The sequence below is a fragment of the Anastrepha ludens genome, chromosome 5 (assembly GCF_028408465.1).
Source record: "Anastrepha ludens isolate Willacy chromosome 5, idAnaLude1.1, whole genome shotgun sequence".
NCBI classification, from domain to species: Eukaryota; Metazoa; Arthropoda; class Insecta; order Diptera; family Tephritidae; genus Anastrepha; species Anastrepha ludens.
Genome location: NC_071501.1, coordinates 110,043,488 through 110,061,694, shown reverse-complemented (window position 1 = coordinate 110,061,694; position 18,207 = coordinate 110,043,488). Strand labels below are relative to the sequence as shown.

The 18,207-nt window shown below is 36.4% G+C and overlaps 2 protein-coding genes across 6 annotated transcripts in view; both read left to right on the top strand.

Moving 5' to 3' along the window:
* The window catches only part of LOC128863098 (protein phosphatase 1 regulatory subunit 14B), an 87,346-nt gene extending 79,717 nt beyond the window's left edge, over positions 1 to 7,629 (top strand). For all 5 annotated transcript variants that reach the window (XM_054102032.1, XM_054102033.1, XM_054102034.1 and 2 more), the window contains 4 exons: positions 602 to 1,129; positions 1,257 to 1,331; positions 3,432 to 3,473; positions 3,539 to 7,629. In XM_054102032.1, coding sequence (XP_053958007.1) covers positions 914 to 1,129; positions 1,257 to 1,331; positions 3,432 to 3,473; positions 3,539 to 3,580 — 375 coding nt within the window. In that variant the 5' untranslated portion in view covers positions 602 to 913 and the 3' untranslated portion in view covers positions 3,581 to 7,629. The remainder of the gene's footprint in view (positions 1 to 601; positions 1,130 to 1,256; positions 1,332 to 3,431; positions 3,474 to 3,538) is intronic.
* Positions 7,630 to 14,954: 7,325 nt separating this feature from the next.
* On the top strand, positions 14,955 to 17,928 carry LOC128864146 (nuclear pore complex protein Nup107). Its single transcript, XM_054103666.1, has 3 exons — positions 14,955 to 15,688; positions 15,751 to 17,427; positions 17,483 to 17,928. Exons 1-3 carry the CDS (start codon positions 15,103 to 15,105, stop codon positions 17,845 to 17,847), a joined length of 2,628 nt encoding a protein of 875 aa, XP_053959641.1. The 5' UTR covers positions 14,955 to 15,102; the 3' UTR covers positions 17,848 to 17,928.
* The last annotated feature ends 279 nt before the right edge of the window (positions 17,929 to 18,207 follow it).

The following is an 18,207-nucleotide window of genomic DNA, read 5'->3' as shown; positions in this document are numbered from 1 at the left end:
AAAACCAAATAAAATATCGCACTGCTAATTAGGAATCTGCAAAAAAAGTACACCTTTATAATTCTATATGGAATTCTCTTGATTTTTTCAAAAGTTTCTTATTTCCCCCATGCACGTTTTGTACACACGTAAAAGTCCTGCTGAATTAGTCATCACCACTATGAGTTCACTGGATATTTGAAAAATCATGCAAGTGCTACCAAGCAGAAAAACAAATGGTCTGCCATCAAAACCACAAAGTGATCGCATTGACCGATACTTATGCCGTTGTGGAATACCAAATGTACTGAGTCACGTGACCACACAAAAGAAAACAACTGGTTTATGGAAATCTGCGACATGCATACAATTATAAATGTAGCCGCGCGGAAGGCAAACGCATAAACATATTGAGTTAAAATACATAGCATAAGCCACCGACTGAGGTGCCTTCCTAACCAGTTAATGACACACTCATCAAGAACGTGAACTCCGGGATTTGTATAATAATTGTAAACGTTGCAATAATTATTTCATTAACTTCAAATTAAGTTTAATAAAAAACCGAACAAAAATGGTGAGCTGTTAATTTAATTAATTTTTTTTCTTAATTTTTTTGCAGTTTGACAATTAATTGAAAGTAAAAGAAGCAGGAAAGTCTGAAGAAAAACAAAGGTATTATCAAACAAAATATCAATCAACCGCCCACTGTAATTAAATTGACATAGAAGGCTGACAGAGTTGAACTGAGAAAAATATAATAAAACCCAAAACTACAATTGAACTCAATTCGCTTTATTTTGAAGCCAAATCCAAGCGACAAAGTCCAGCAGCTGGTACGAAAACGTCACAGCATATCAAACTCTACGCCAAAAGACAGTAGGAGGTAAAAACAAAATCGTTCAAAACACAAACACACACATACACACACAAAATGCAGTGCGGCCTAGAACAAATGAACGATTGCGAACGTTCGCCGAACCGGACCAATCTGCGCGTCAATTTCAATGAGAAGGGTGCTGAGGTGAAGGAGCGACGCGAAAAGTTCCTCACCGCCAAGTATGGATCACATCAGATGAGCCTGATACGTAAGCGTTTGGCGGTTGAGATGTGGTTGTACGATGAACTGCAGAAACTCTTTGATCCACCGGTAAGTTGAGAGCAAATAGAGGAAAGAGAGTGAGCAACAGTGCAGATGGTCACTTGTGATTATGATGTTGCTAACAACAATTATTATATTATTATGGTTAATTTTCATGTTTTTATTGATGTTGCAGAGTGAGGCTATCGATGTGGATATTGATGAAATTCTAGATATGGACACTGACGACATAAGGAGATCTCATTTGATTGTAAGTTGATAAATTTTTGCCAAAGGGGTTTGCAATTTGCTACGTATAATTTTCACCCCCATGAACTTTTATTGCATATTTTAGACACTTTTTCATGTTCACTTTTTGCAATTTTTGGAATTAGATTAGATTTATTATTTAATTAGCTTTTATGTATGCATCATAGATTAAATCTTTTAATTGGTTTCTTATCTCATTGTATAATTTTACAATTAGAATTATTTCATTTTTCTTATTCAGTATCATATATTTCGAATAAAATAGTTAAAAGTTAGTCTGCAATAACTTAAAACCAATCAGGATGTTTAATAGAATTAAATATGGGATCGAAGCTAAGGTTAATTGAACTTACTTAACCCTCCGTTTGGTACATGGGTCTAGCGGGATCTTTTTCGAATTTAATTATGAATATATTAAAATATACAGAGTAGGCCAAATAATACCCACCAATAGGGTATTGTAATCGGTGGTGGTCTTGTGGTAGCAGTGCTTATCTAATTTGAATTTTAAGACTTAAAACAGCTTAACAAGTTCTCCATAATGTTGTTCGGTTAATGCCCAATTGGCCGGAACGTCGACGAGTTGACACAGAAGAATAATTTTCGAAATCCGCTGCACATCTTCCAAGTTGTCTACATCGCTAATATTTCGATGAGCACCTCTTCCAGAACAGTTAGCCACTAAACTTCGTTCCTCAAAGCTTCTACTTATGAGGGCTGAAGGAGCTGATCTTGAATTTAAATCTTGAATTTAGCGATATTTCGATACATCATAACAATTAATTGTTGAAGAGAATCGGGCAAGTGGATCATTTTATGCTTTAATATGAAGTGTAGGTAACATATGGGCTGAAAAGTCCCAGACCTAACAAAGAAAACACGTTTTTTTAGCTTTATTCATCGACGTAATTTCCATCAAGAACAACGCAATCATTCCAGTGCCGCTCTAACATTTTAATACCAGTTTTGTAGAATGATTTATCCTTTGTCTCAAAATAGGCCTCCGTTTCAGCGATAACCTCGAGCGAAAGTTCTTACCAACGAGCAATTTTTAAGGTCTGCGAACAGCCAGTAGCCGCTAGGAGCCAAATCTGACGAATACTGGGGGTGTGTGAGCAATTAAAAGTTCATTTCATGCAGTTTTGTCATTGTTTTGATTGACTTGTGAGACGGTGCGTTGTCTTCATGAAACAAAGCAGTGAGCAAACGCGGCACCCACTTTGAACAGAGCTTTCTCATAGTCAAACGCTCATGCAATATAAAGCCAACAACTTATTTTGATATCTTTACGATGTCAGCTAACTCACCCAACTTCACTTATCAATTATTCAAAACAATTTTGTGGATTTTTTTCATGTTTTCTGGTATAACCGCCTCTTTTGGACGTCCACTGAGTTGTGCATCATCGGTGTTTCTACAACCACTTTTGAAGTCAGCAAACCATCGTTTTATTGTTGTTTCCCCATAACACTTTCCATGCCATTGTTTTGCTTGAACGGTATTCTTTCCCATCAAGAAACAGTGTAAAATTAAAACACGAAATTCTCTTTGTTCCATTGTTTTAAAAATAACAAAAGTAGTGTCACTCTTGGCATAAAAACTCAAGCACTAATGAATAGAATATCATGACATTTCAACATCTGCCTTTTTAAGGTTAGTATTAACTGAAAAAGAGGTGAATGCTATAAAACTAATGCCATCTATATGTTAGGCCCGGGACTTTTCAGCCCATGTGTTGTTGATCAAAAATTTAACCAGAATTCAATTGTAATTACAAAAAGAAAGAAAAGCGCAGTTATGTTAGAAAATAAAAAAAGTGTTTGTTTTTAATATTGGTTATATTAGGCACTTAACTGAGCTATCTTCATGAAATTTTAAGCATTTTTTTTTTTAAATAAACAAAACATTTTTAACTTGTATCTTCCATACAAACCGTATAAGAGTCAGGTCAGACTCATTGGATGAGAATAAGTCTGTCGCAATATTTGCCAAACAGAGGGTTAAATGAATCACCTATTTTGTACTTATTTCATTTTACACATATTTTGCATTACACCTTTCCTTTTTATAACTATTGCCAAAATTTTCGTTTCTCTTTTAGCGGCTACTGTCAGTCTGCAAGCGCCCGCAATCCGACATATCCGTAAGTTGTATATATTTAAAATTATTTTAATAAAAGACCTGTTTTAATTCTGTTTTCTTTCACAGAAATTCATTAGTGATTTACTTGATCGTGCAAAAACGCTGTAAATTAGCTGCGCTAGCGCATTTGTTACTTTATTTTTATGTTTAATACAAATAAAAACAAAAAACAAATATAAATATTTTCTAAGTTTAGTTAAAGAGCTAACTTTTTGAATGTAAGTTGAGTTTTGTTAATAATTAAATTTTTGAAAAATCTTCATAAATGTTCGATAAATCGATTTTAATTTAATTTAATTTATTACTAAAATATATCATATGAAAAAAATTGCATAATATTTTATACCACGACGCATATAATACACACATACAAACATTAGCTTGTAATCAGTTATTTAGAAAAAACACACAGAAAGATATAAATAAAATGTGTAGTATAACCAAAAAATATTCACTCAAATGCAAATATCTGTAGCTAAGTAAAATACAAAAACTCAAAGCAGAATTATAATCGCAGTAAAGTTAAGTTAATGTAAAAGATGACTAAACGCATGACAAAAAACGACAAAAAGTTAAGTAAACCAAAAAAGATGTATAAAAATAAAATATAAACGAAAGAAAAAAGATAAATTAATTTTAATAGCACCCAAAAACTCAAGTCTTCAGGAGTTTGTATGTTTGTATTTGCAAATACGATTAAAAGGTTGAAAATGAATTGCAAACACTGAGAAAAAAACAAAAGCTCACTATCATCAAATCATCTCGCAAGATTCATATAAAAAGTATGCTAGTAAATTGTAAAGGTTTTGAAACTATGTATTTTTGTGCGCAAATTTTAAAATACAAGGAAGAAGGCAAGCACTCAGTTATAACTTTGAATTATTGAAAGAAATACCAGTATTTATTTTTCCGCTATTTTTCAATTCATAAAAGCCGAAGCATTTCCAGGCCAGCTTTACAATAAACAAAACAAAAAACAATTATACAAAATCTTTTTGAACCTCAATAAAAACTGCCCTTTATAAACCACCAATTTTTCAATAGTAGATTATACTCCAACTCTTAAATACTTATAGTTTTCAAAACCAAATTTAGAAACGGGCTATCCAGTTGTATTTCACATACATATATTCATGCCACATTGGCAAACAGAATTAGTTCTGGTAGTTTTTGAAGATCAAATATATAAGATATATATTATTTGAAGTTAGATTTCAAAGGATCTGCAATTGAGTCTTGGTAATTTGAAGCAATCTAATGTAGTGTTTATCCAACTTATACGAATTCATTGCACAGAATTTTCATAGGGATATTTTCCAATCTACATATTTGTATGTAATTGCTTAGTAAGTTTATGTAATGTATTATAATTTTTCCCATTTATTAGTTATTGTGAAAAATATGGGTGGACGAAAATTTGTAAAGTAGAGTTGATCACCAAAATATATAAGAAAGCTCAGGTTCACTGCCAAATGATGTATGTATATATAAAAGGAATACATATAAAAATGAGTTATGTAGGTGTGTGAAATAAATAAAACGAAAATAATGTTTGAATAAATTGAATGTCGATAAAAGTTTTAGACTTGCAATGTGTGCAGTTGTTTTTATTTCTTTGCCTTTGAGATATAAAAATATTAAGTATAAAAAATTGCTTTGTGTTTGTAGTTAGTAAGTTGGATGTGCAAAAATGCTTTGTAAATGTTAAAAACCGATCAAAATAAATGCAAGCTTAACACAATTAATACAGACAATGAAAGCAAAATGTTTCGACGGTGTAAGATTACAGCTGATGGCTTGTGAACTGATTTTTATTTCAAGTTTAATTAATTTAAAATGCGCTTAAATTGAATATTTAATTTAATTGAATAAAAGTTTTAATTTTTATGTATCTATTTTTGAAGAATAAGTAGATTCACACAAAACTGCAACCCACTCACTTTTTAGATCATCAATCTTTGCTTTTAGCATCGACTATTATATAAAGTATGTACCTACTACTCTTTCATTAAAATATTTCAATTAGTTAACGTTCAATCAAACGCAACGCGCTGATTCATAAAACAGTTCATGCACTATATATGAACCAACAATGAGAACATCAACACTTTGTTGTTGTTTTTTCCCCCAATTTCTTAGCAGGCACGACAGAGTAGCAAATTCTTGGAAGCGTTAATATATGTACGTAAACTCAACTGAAGATATTTATGCTTAAAACGAACACATTATTTCACCAACACTTTTTCAATAGATTAAAAACAAATTTACTGAAATTTAATATGGCAAAAGTTAAATTCACTTGAACGAATTTATTTCCGCGCAAAACGACGCGTAATGGCGGGCCGAACAATGCATTTCCGTGCGTTACGGCGATTTGAAATACGAATAACACAGAGTGGTCAAAAAGCATTAAATTCTCATAACAAAAGAAAATATAGGAATTGTTTATAAATATTTCCACTCCCCGAAATTTCAATGAATATTTATCTAAATTAATAAAATAAATATTATTTCATACACAACGTGTTGGCAGACCTTTTGTGTTTACTCCTGTCTATTGGCTGAGTTACTGTGTTGCATACTCGTACAGCAAAGTATCCAGATCAATTGTCACAACACCGCAACTCAGCTTCGCTTGTTTTGATTAAATCACGTTGTGATCTTACATATTTGCGAACTTACGCTAGGCCACAGTTCATTTTTCAAAACTTTAAAAATTTAATTTTTTTCACAAATATCTAAATTTTGCTAATAATATTTTTAAAATATGTTACAGTTTAGTTACATATACAATAATAATGAGGGATTAATATAACAATTAGTCGTACAGCCGCATGTTGCAATATACTTAATATATACTTACATACATACATACATTCATAAACATAAACATGCATATATGGAAATAATAATTAATTACATACATACATATATTTGTAAGAAAGCTTAGACGTACACCAAAAATGCATAAGGATACATATTTTTTGCGGGATTTAAAGCTACATTCATAATGAATATCATATTTGAACTTTGCTATTGTACAGTTACGGTGAATTGATGTAAGTGTGCTCGTAGATTAATAAATCAAAATTAAATTGGGTATAAAGGAGTTCACTAACTCTAGTTGCAGATTTACTACCTGTAAAAGTGGATGCAAATAAGCATTTTTAGTCATTGCAAGGCATACATACGAAGGCAATGTTAATGTATTTGTATATAAAGCGAAAATATGCCCTACAAAATTTGAAGTAAGACTTATGGCGTTTTTCAAAGCTTTAATGTAATTGAATTACCCGCTTAATATCATCTCCAACGCATTACCTTTATTCAATTCAGTTACGCTATGCTAATTTGGCCACAAATGCATGCATGGATGCCGGTTAAATTAAAACGCATTAAGAAAGGGTTACAGTCGCAACGAAATAACATTGCCGTTTTTCCGTTTGCCGTTTATATTCTTGCTCATAAAAAAGCTATCTCAACAACAAACACCACTTAAAAAACTATAAATACTATCCTACAGGTAAAACAAAATACCAACTAGCACTTGAAACAATTTTCAGCAGGCCACTTTACTTCTCGAACTACAAACTTGACTTAACTTAACTTATAGGTATTGTAAACCATCATGATTCATAGAAACTTTAATGCAAAATAAGCCAAATAAAATAAGACAAATATGGAAGAAAAACAAAAAATAGTTGAAGATCAAAGTAATGGCTCATAAGTTTACCAGAGGTACTTATAACGTGGAGATACTCATATAGTAGTTATAAATTGAAAAAAGATATTTTCTCTTTCACATCTCAAAATACGTACTTTGCTGTAACTAATAAGCACAGATTCAAAACTCACCAGCCCATCAAAGTATTCACAAATAAAAACATATAAATAAAATGCATATTTACAGGCAAAGCAAAAAACTGCACGCATAATTTTTAATTAAACCACAAAATCTATAAAACCAAAACTCACTTATCCTCTAACACTCTTAAGTACATACATACATAGTACGATAGGTTTATAATGAAATAAACATACGTATAATCATAGAGCAGAGCAAATGAAAAACGAATATAAAATAAGGTACGTCGTAAGGATGAAACTTTGTAATTGCTAGGTAATTTGAGAAATTAAACATTAAATGCTTTGACAAATGTGTGGTTTTAACATTATTTAAAAAAACGAAAACAAAGGTGAGTATAAATTCTTAAATGAAATCTAATGATATTCCTTCACGGCCACAAAATGCCGGAACGATTTTCATAACAATTGGTGTGTTCTGGTATTCTTATGAAAGCTCAAAAGCCCAATCTACCTCAGTTGGAAGAAAAACTGTGAGCATCATACAAGAGGTCATAGACGAACATAGCTGTTGAAAAACAAACAGAAAAAGTGATAAATGTATGCCGCACTGTATGTGCGCAGGGATCAATCTAACAAGAAACTTCCACGTGAAAGATATTTGTAAAACTATCCATTAGCACTGGCAGCTATGTTTTGGCACCAAACATGCCAGAGCCCATGCTGTCGGATATTTTCGAACCAACTATGTATCATGGCAGGAAGTTAGATAAGTGGGAGCTGCAGGTCCAAAAATTCCATATTCTTGTAGGAAATCACCTTCGCTTTTCCAAAATCTTGTCTAGCCATGTTTGACAAAATTTCATCTATGTATTTACCAAGGCATATTCAGATATGGCAGTAGACCAACAAAGATTGTTGGTTGTTGATTTGATTGTCAAAGAAAAGTTAGGCAAAGTATAAAACAAAGAATGAATTCGCCTTGTGTCACTCTGGGCTAGCAGTCAAATGGACCCAACGAAAGAAAAAATAAATAAATCAGCTGATTTACCGATATCACCATTAATAGATTCGCCTTTGTATTTACCGGTTGATATTTATTGTTAACTAGCTTATACCCGTGGGTTTCACCCCACATTTCTATCAAAAAGTATGCAAAGTAAATAAAACAACTTTAACTTTTTTAAGTCAGTTTAGGTATTATTTAAAACGATCGGATATATGACATTTTTTGTTATATTATTTTGAGTATAAATAAAAAGGTTTTTCGGTGCGCCAACTCTGGAGCAGGCTACATATAATTGGCCATGGGTAAAACATGAGTTGGTTAGATTGACTCCTGCTACAGCTAATGATTGTTCCTGAGCTTCATTTATGGGCATTGCGAAAGCCAGTCTAATAGGAAATTGGAGGCGTTTAAAATTGAAAGGTATATCCGTCGGCATCATTGGAATTCTTGGTATGAAAACTTTGTGGTTTTCAAAATTTCCTGATAAAACCATAGCTTCTATAACAATCGGTAAAAGTTTCGTGATGATTAGCCTTGTGCCATTGCATAAACGTGGAGGATCCAAATAACGCAGCAAAATTATCATGGCCCCCTTTTTAAGCATCAGTCGATGAGGAGGAATTCCTGATGGGTCCAAGGAGTTAAGAAACTCAACGGGATAATGAACTGCCTAGGATTCTTCGACGACTGTGTCAATGGAATGATAAGTTGTGACAGTTCCTGGTAGTATTTCTTGAATTTTGGAATTAATGACATTTACATCGTCATTCTTAGGTGCCAAAATGGCCCTTTCTCGAAGCCATCTATAGTTTGTGTGATTGACTGAAATATTTGGAAATACCCTTTTATGAAAGCATCGACTGATAACATAAGTTGACAAAAACCTGGAGGTAAAGAAATTAAATTTGGTGGTAAAGAAATTGGTATTTTTCCATTGCCTATTGTAAGTAATTGTTCAGAAAAAAACTTCTTCTGAAGCATCTCCTCCCAAATGTGCTCTCATATTTGTAGAAAGAGTCAATTTTTCAAGACTACGTTCAGTCTCATAGGTATGACGATTTTAAGCAGGCATTCACTTCATCTGCGGCGGTTCCTTTCGGAATAACTGGAAGAATTTGTCGAAAATCCCCTGCCAGTAAGAGTAAGGCACCACTCTCAAGTCTCTCAGAGATCGGTCTAAAGCTTCTAGCGACTTTTTATCGGTCATTGTGCACTCATACCACACGATTAGCTTACATGTCTTTAGAACCCTACCTTGACCTGAGTTTTTGCTTATATTGCACATCGGTGTGGTAAGGATTAATGTCATATAACCCCTTATAAAATTTCAGTAGTCTAACGTAAATACTTCCAGAAATACGGACTGTTAAAAATTCCAGTTGTATGGGAGGTGCCACGCCCCCCTTTTCGTTATACGCAGTTTTTGTGGATGTGGTAAGGATTAATGTCATATAACCCCTTACCAAATTTCAGTAGTCTAACGTAAATACTTCCAGAAATACGGACTGTTAAAAATTCCACTTGTATGGGAGGTGCCACGCCCCCCATATATATCAAAATATTTTTTAGCCTATGACCATCCCGGTAAGGTATCCAGTTCGTGTTTCAAATTTGGTTACGATTGGTTTATGCGTTTAGGACGCAAGTCGATCTATAGATACATACATAATTTGAATTTTATATAGATATATAGATTTCATTTTCATTAGCATATTTTTTAAATTTTTAATTAAACGTATCTTTATCCAATTTTTCAAAGGTATTTAATATTCATTTTTTTGTACTTTTGAAAACTACCGTTGTATAGAAATTGGGCATGCTAGCTAACCAATTTCAACAAATTTTAAATTTTTACTCGATTTCGTGCAACGAATACAAAACTAGTTTCTTAAAAATTTCAAAGAATTTATTTATGCTGCGAATACCAACGTGGAGGATGGTTCCGTGTATAGAAATCCACGCAATTGAGAAAAATCTCTGATCGTATTCTCCTGGGTGTGGTTAGTACGATTCTTCTGCATATAATCCACGTAGCTCACAACAACCGGGTTTCACCCAAGTATCCTCTGGGTAGCTTCCGAACACCCGTTTCGAAGCAAGCTAATGTGAGAAGTGAAAATAGTCCAGGAACTCTGATTGTGCTCTAGATTTGGAACCTGCCATGTAAAAAAGAAACTCCTATTGAAAGTAAAAACAGCGCCTCGGATCAGAACCTCCAACTTTAACGATGACAACGGCAAGCGAACTGTATGTATGTAAAGGGTGATTCTTTAAGAGCTATAGGAAAGTTTTTCAAAAAAACACACGTAAAATTAAGAAAAATTTATGAAATTTTTATTTAAATCGATAGTACAGTCCATATAATTTAATGTTTGAAGATTATTATTTAATGCAAATGTTGACCGCAACTGCGCTTCAAATGGTCCATCCGCTTAGTCCAATTTTGACATACTCAATGTTTCGGCCGGAATCTCACATATAAATACTTTAATGTTGTCTTCCAATGCGTTAATTGAAGCAGGCTTGTCTGAATAGACATGAGCTTTAACATAGCCCCACAAAAAATAATCTAAAGGCGTTATATCGCACGATCTGGGTGGCCAATTGACAGGTCCCGCACGTGAAATAAAATGTTCACCGAACTCGCCTCTCAACAAGTCCGTTATTACGCATGCTGTGTGGCATGTGGCACCGTCTTGCTGAAACCACATGTCATGCAAGTCAAGCTCTTGCATTTTGGGCAAAAAAAAGTTGGATATCATTTCACGGTAGCGCTCACCATTCACAGTTACGTTACGATTCGCAGCATCTTTGAAGAAGTACGGTCCAATGGTACCTCCACCCCATAAACCGCACCAAACTGTGACCTTTTCGATACATTGGTAGCTCTTGCAATTCTTCTGGCTGCTCTTTACTCCAAAATCGACAATTCTGCTTATTTACGTACCCATTGATCCAAAAATGAGCTTCGTTGCTGAACACAATTTTTCGATAAAAAAGTGGATCTTAAACTTTCTTAACAGAACACGCATTGGCTGTAATTTAGAACAATGCCGATCTTGGAATTTCTGGCAAACTATAATGTTTTTTTTAATGAAACTTGGTGGAGATGTTAGTGAGGTGTTAAGGAACACTCTTTATAACTTTAAATTAATCGGGAAATAATAATTTTTTAATTATTTACATTCAAAATGCCCTTGGGAACATCAGTATAATTTGTCACATTACACTCTATATTTTCTAACATTTCACTATAAATCACCAAATATACACTCACACGCGTGTTTGTACCGATTTTTATGCTAATATTCTAATTATATCTATTCAAATTAAATGCAAATTCATTTGCCTATGCAATCACATTCCAATTTTAAGCGCGAACAAGAAGAAGATTGGAATTACAACAGTATGGTGTTGCCGGATGCCTGCAAATGAAAACAAAAATTAAGTACTTGAGTTTAGTGTTAATGATGGGAATGGGGGTTATTGTGCCTGCTTACTACATACACGCATATGACGTTTTAATTTTGGGTTCAATGGTTTTAACACGGAAAGGAGTTTTACGCAAAAATACTGTGGATTGCGTAGCCGGAGTTGGACTGATGAGGGTTATTTTTTTGAAGTGCGGCCGAAGGCCGCCCACGCGAAAAGGAGTTCTACGCAAAAATACTGTGGATTGCGTAGCCGGAGTTGGACTGATGAGGGTTATTTTTTTGAAGCGCGGCCGAAGGCCGCCCACGCGAAAAGGAGTTCTACGCAAAAATACTGTGGATTGCGTAGCCGGAGTTGGACTGATGAGGGTTATTTTTTTGAAGCGCGGCCGAAGGCCGCCCACGCGAAAAGGAGTTCTACGCAAAAATACTGTGGATTGCGTAGCCGGAGTTGGACTGATGAGGGTTATTTTTTTGAAGCGCGGCCGAAGGCCGCCCACGCGAAAAGGAGTTCTACGCAAAAATACTGTGGATTGCGTAGCCGGAGTAGGACTGATGAGGGTTATTTTTATGAAGCGCGGCCGAAGGCCGCCTACGCGATAAAGAGTTCCACGCAAAAATACTGTGTTAATTAATTTAATTTAATTTTAATTACTTTATTATTTTTTGTGATACGCTTAATATCATTGTTTTTAAGTTTAAATGAGTTGTATGTTTTTATTTTCAAATTCATTTCTCAACTTTAAATTACAGCAAAAAATACTGCAGTTTTACAATGAACCTTCCACTGAACATCCCTGCGTGCGAACTTCGTTTTCATTTCAGGTGTATGGCAACACCAACTTTTCGCTAAATTATAGAACTTTAACATTAAATTACTTAAAAACTATAAGCCTCCGGCAGGTTCTGTTTTCAGTTTTAAGATGGGGATACACCCCTCTATCACCCCCTTTTTACCGTTTTTTCGAAAGCGATCGGCATTATACTAAATTCTAGCCCACGCATTTTTAAAATAAAATTCAATGATTTGCAAGCGTTGTTCGTTTGTAAGACGATTCATGGCTAAATTATATACATACCAAACTGAAGATGTTTGACAGTGAAACAAAACACGAAACGTGCGTCAGCTGTTTAAACCAACTGTTTAAAAAGACAATAGCTAAAATATCAGCCGTTATAATCGGCGCGTACACCCTTTTTGGGTGTTTGCCCGAGCTCCTCCTCCTATTTGTGGTGTCCGTCTTGATGTTGTTCCAGAAATGGAGGGACCTACAGTTTTAAGTCGACTCCGAACGGCAGATATTTTTATGAGGAGCTTTTTCATGGCAGAAATACACTCGGAGGTTTGCCATTGCCTGCCGACGGGCGACCGCTATTAGAAAAATGTTTTTCTTAATTTTGGTGTTCTACCGAGATTCGAACCTACGTTCTCTCTGTGAATTCCGAATGGTAGTCACGCACCAACCCATTCGGCTACGGCGGCAAGCGAACTAAGGGCAATAAATTGACAGTATGCACCTGGAATGTCTGGCCCTTTAATGGGGAAGGTGCTTTTGACCGGCTGTTAATGTCCTGGCAGGAGCAAAAGCTTACATCACCGCCGTTCAAGAGATGCGGTGGACGGGGCAAAGCAAAAAGACGATTGGACCACTCCTACAACTACCATGTAAAGGAGCGCAAATTGAGTGTCCGACTTGGGGTGGTCTGCAACACCAGATTCCAGCACAAGGGAATTCATTAAGCTAAAATCATACGCCTAACTACGCAAAGAGTATTAGACATCGAAATGCTGCAATCGCAGCAGATAGAGAGCACAACGAGACGACATGTACGAGCAATGGCGCCACATTTCTCGTTCTCTGGGTATCGCCGCCGAAGAAAAAAATCGGATTTCGACTAGCCTCGAAAGAACAATTGGTACGATGAAGAACGTGACTGTACGGAGACCCACTGTGTGCAATACAAGCCTTGTGGGTCCGCTAACGGGAGTTGAGAAACAAAAAGAGACGTATAATCCAAAAGAATCCGTAATACGTAAGTGTATAGAATTTGAGACCCTGGCCGATAAGAAAAACGTCTGGATATCCTGCCAGAAAGTTATGTGGCATACAAAAGATTTAAAGACGGGTGCGTTTCCCTGTAGCACACAAAGACGGCAATCTGGTGGCTGACGGTCAGACCAAACTAAAGCTATTAATGGAACACTGCTCACATTTGCAGTGGATGTCTCAAAGAAGATGGAAATTTCGATTCCCCAATCATTATCGGCGGGACTGTTGTTCAGTTACCCAACCATGACGGACTGTCGACTGCTCTATCCAAGCATTACAGGGAGGAACTGATAAGCATGTATCAGCTCATATCCCAAAATATGGTCGGATGAATGCATACCTGCCGATTACAATTTAAATGTACTCTGTCCAATTTATAAGAAAGGTGAACACCGCTGTGCAAATAGGCAATGGGCAATACCAACAGCTGTGTCAGAAATGGGAGCGACCTCTACGACCCATTTAATACCAAACGAGGTTTCAGCTACGGTGATTCTTTATGACTCCTGTAACCTGTTGCTGCTAAAGATTGTGTGAGCCGCAGACCTTAATCGCTCAGGCACCATTTATTATAAGAGCGTGCAATTGCTGACGTATACCGATAATATTGACATCATCGGCATTAACAACCGCTTAGTTCTAGAAAGTGAATCTGGTGCTGAACGAGGACAAAACAAACAGTCGGCTCACTCATGACTTAAAAGTTAGGATATTGAAATAAACGAGAATTAGCCGGCCAGACAGTTATAAAGACAATTCAATTTTAACCGCCGTTAGGGTCGTTTCGTACATATTAATTTCTCTGGCTTTGATTCTTTCGTGCATTACAACGAAATGTCACCGCATTGCGAAATCCATTTAGAGAATTGCGCATGTAGGAGTAAAAAGTGTGTGTGCATTACTATTGCCGTTGCAAAACTGCCTTGTGTAAGCGCCAAGTTAAAAACAATGTACCAATTCTACCAACTAAAAACTCTTCGGATATATTCAAACGGAAATTTCCTACAACTCGAAATACAGAAAACCAAATACCTTGAATTATCGTAGACGAACATAGATTCCGATAATAATAAAAATCGGATTTTAGGATAGATTTGAAAGAAACAAATCATTTTTTATGTTTTTCGATAGTCATGGCAATACTGAACCTCATCAATTGTTTTTCGTCTACTGTGGCCGCCAATTCCGGCAAACAATAAGAAGAAGAATATGAATTTTGCATTTATATCCACCGGCATTTATATTACCGTTCATTGCAAATTACAAGTGAAAATCAATATAATTTATAAATTCAGTTTGAACTACTAACATTTACGGATATTTGTGTTCTTAAAAATGTCGCAAAGTCCATTCGCTACCTCCAAACGAGGTCTCATCCAAATCAAACCGTTGCAAGCACAACAAAATACGAGTCGCAATGATCTCACGTTGTTGCCCAACGAATTGTCCCGTATTTTGGACCAATCGCAACGACAATTGTCACATAATAATTCCAGTGCATTTTTTGATCATTTCAATCTGACTGCAGGTGACGGCATGACCGCCAGTGAGCGTTCGGTTCTGGGCGACACCCATCACATGTGCTCGCTGAAAGAGAAAACAGATTTGCTATTTCCTCAATTCTTAGAAGTTTTACAAGGACGCACAAATGACTCGGAAGTTTTTGATACCATACAAGATTTGATACAGACGTGCGCTGGAGTCGCCGATGAGTTACAAAGAGAACAACGCCAAGGAGCCAGTAACACCAAAGGCCAGATGGGCAATACGTTGTGGTTGGAGCAGGAAATGAAAACGTGGAAACTTTTATATGCGCTATACAAGGATCGTATAATGGTGCAAGCAGAAGGCGAAGGCATGGATTGTGAGATGCCCCCTTTGGGAGGTTCAGAGAAAGAGGTTATTACACAACTGTATGCGTGTAAGTAATTCGTTATTTTATAGATTTCGAGTATAGCTAATGAATTTACGAATTTCTCACAGGCAACTCTACATTGCGAGAGTATCAGTTAATGGTCGACTGGCTTGAAGCTTGCTATGAGCAAAAAGATTCACAGCCACAGGTGGGTCATGTAACTAATCGCTCGGTGGGCTGGGAAAACACCCTCTTCAAGTTGCAAAATCGTCGTGATGTTGCATTCGGCACTGGAGTGGAAATTGTCAAGTCTCTAGATCCAGATGCGCCGATTCGTGAACGTCGCCCACTTCATGCGTTGGATGAGGAAGATAATTTACGCTTATCACGCTGTATTTTCACGGAAATACGTCAAGGCCGCATCGACGAAGCTATGGCACTTTGCAAATACAGTGGTCAAACTTGGCGCGCTGCTATACTTGAAGGTTGGCGTCTACATGAAGATCCTAACTATGAATCGCATATGAATACACGAGAAAAACTGCCAATTGAAGGTAACCCGCGGCGTGATATATGGAAGAAATGCGCCTGGTTGATGGCCGATTCGAAAAAGTTTGACGAGTATACACGCGCCATAGCGGGTGCTTTTTGTGGTCATCTCGACTCGTTAAAAGCTTTATTAAACGGCTCGTGGGAAGATCTGCTTTGGGCATATCTTAAGGTTCAAATTGATATACGTGTTGAAAGTGAAATACGCGCGTGCTGCATGAAAGCATATCAACAGCTACCGGACGGATATTGGAATGCAAAAATGTCACTAGAGCAGATTTTCGAAGAACTTTCTGTTAGCAATGATGCCACCGTTCGCGACTATGCCTGCAGTAAAGTTGGGACAATACAAAAGTACTTGATATTAGACAATATAGGGGAGTTATTGCAACACATGCGACATTGGGTGGAGGATGCCAATAATTCCAGTGATCTGAGCGAACCTCTTTCTCCACATCTTTTGCGCTTCCTAACGCATATTGTTCTCTTCATGCGTCAAATAGGGCGCGTTGATAAAGAAGAGACTGCAGATCGTATAGTTGCTGCATATGTGGAATCGTTGATTGACATGGGCGATGCACAATTAGTCGCTTTCTACACTGCAGCGCTTCCTGGAAAAATGCAAATGTTATTATACTCGAAATTCCTTGAAAGAGTCACTGAGACCACAGCCCGCTCGGCAGCGCTCACAGAAGCCCTTAGCGCTGGTTTGGATGTAGAAAATATTACACGCCACACAGTAGAGGCCATACGACAACGAATGCCAGTTGATGCAGACGAAGCTGGTGCAGCGCGCGAAAAACTTCAAGTTGGCGATATTTCACCTTTCGACCAACGAAAAATCAGTGCGCTGGAGTGGCTCACTTTTTTGCCTACACAACGTGGAGAGCTCCTGTGGCAAGCGAATGCAATGATACGGACGTATGTTGCCGAGAACAAATCCGAATGTGTGCGCGCCGTTTATGAAATGGTGCCCACCGATTCACTATCGCAAATAATCAACATATTTGGATCGAAGGATAACTTTCCTTGTCGCGAGGAGTGCAGCATTAAAGAATATCTCAGTTATAAAGTATATTTAACAGCCATAGATAGTTTTAGCGATTGGTCCCGCCTACTACACAACCGTCCAAAGGAACCACAGCTTGTTGCAGGAGGTGCTAATTTCACCGAGCGTATTGCATCAGAGCACAAGGAGCAGGTTTATCGCGCTGAACTGAAACGCTGGGAAGCGAACTTGGAAGAGCAGAGTAAATGTAAGTTCATTAAATAAAAAAACTCAAATCATATTAACATTTTGTTTTTGTCTAGTAACGCGAGATGCGCTTTTTAATATATTACTATTTCCTGAAAAGGGGTGGTTAATCGATCCGGATACACCCAAAGATCCCGTAAAAGTCAGTGAGTTGGATTGGGAAAATCGCCAAATACAGTTGGAGAAATTACGAAGTATCTGTTTGCCCGAAGTGGTGCTACTATTGCATAAAGTTTTGCATGTCGCCGGTGATTATCAAGGTTGTGTGAAATTGTCCGACGAGATCGCATCAGAAACTCGTCAACTTTACAAAGTGTATACGAAGCATAAGCTGGCTGAGTTGCTTTCGAAATTGGCCGAATCATCACTGGAACTTCTTAACAAGAAACTGGATCCTTGGGGATATGCGACCACACTCTAAAGTTTTGGATTAAATAATTAATCTTTTTGTTCGTTTTATATTTTTAAATGTCCAATCATTTATTTGTAATTTGTAAGTGAAGCAAGAATTGAATCCTATTAAAAAGGTGTTTGTAACTTTTTTCCCAAAATATTGTTTTAATGAACCGGTAAGGAAGTGTTACCCTGTTTTTGCTTAAGGAATCATAGTCGATATTCATATTGAATTTCTTACTGAGCATTTAGTGCTGTCATTACTAAATAACAAATTATTGTGGTTACACCGCAACCAGGCGTAGAAAAGAAGGACAATATATATCAGCTTTTGCGAAGTGGTTATCGTACAATAATATCTAGATAACTTTCATGACGATCGGGCAAC

What these genes read in the sequence shown, in the direction of transcription:
- LOC128864146 (XM_054103666.1), top strand. Translation starts at nt 15,103, where the DNA reads ATGTCGCAAAGTCCATTCGCTACCTCCAAACGAGGTCTCATCCAAATC. An exon ending in TATTACACAACTGTATGCGT is followed by an intron (nt 15,689 to 15,750) that starts GTAAGTAATTCG and finishes AATTTCTCACAG; the next exon opens with GCAACTCTACATTGCGAGAG. An exon ending in CTTGGAAGAGCAGAGTAAAT is followed by an intron (nt 17,428 to 17,482) that starts GTAAGTTCATTA and finishes GTTTTTGTCTAG; the next exon opens with TAACGCGAGATGCGCTTTTT.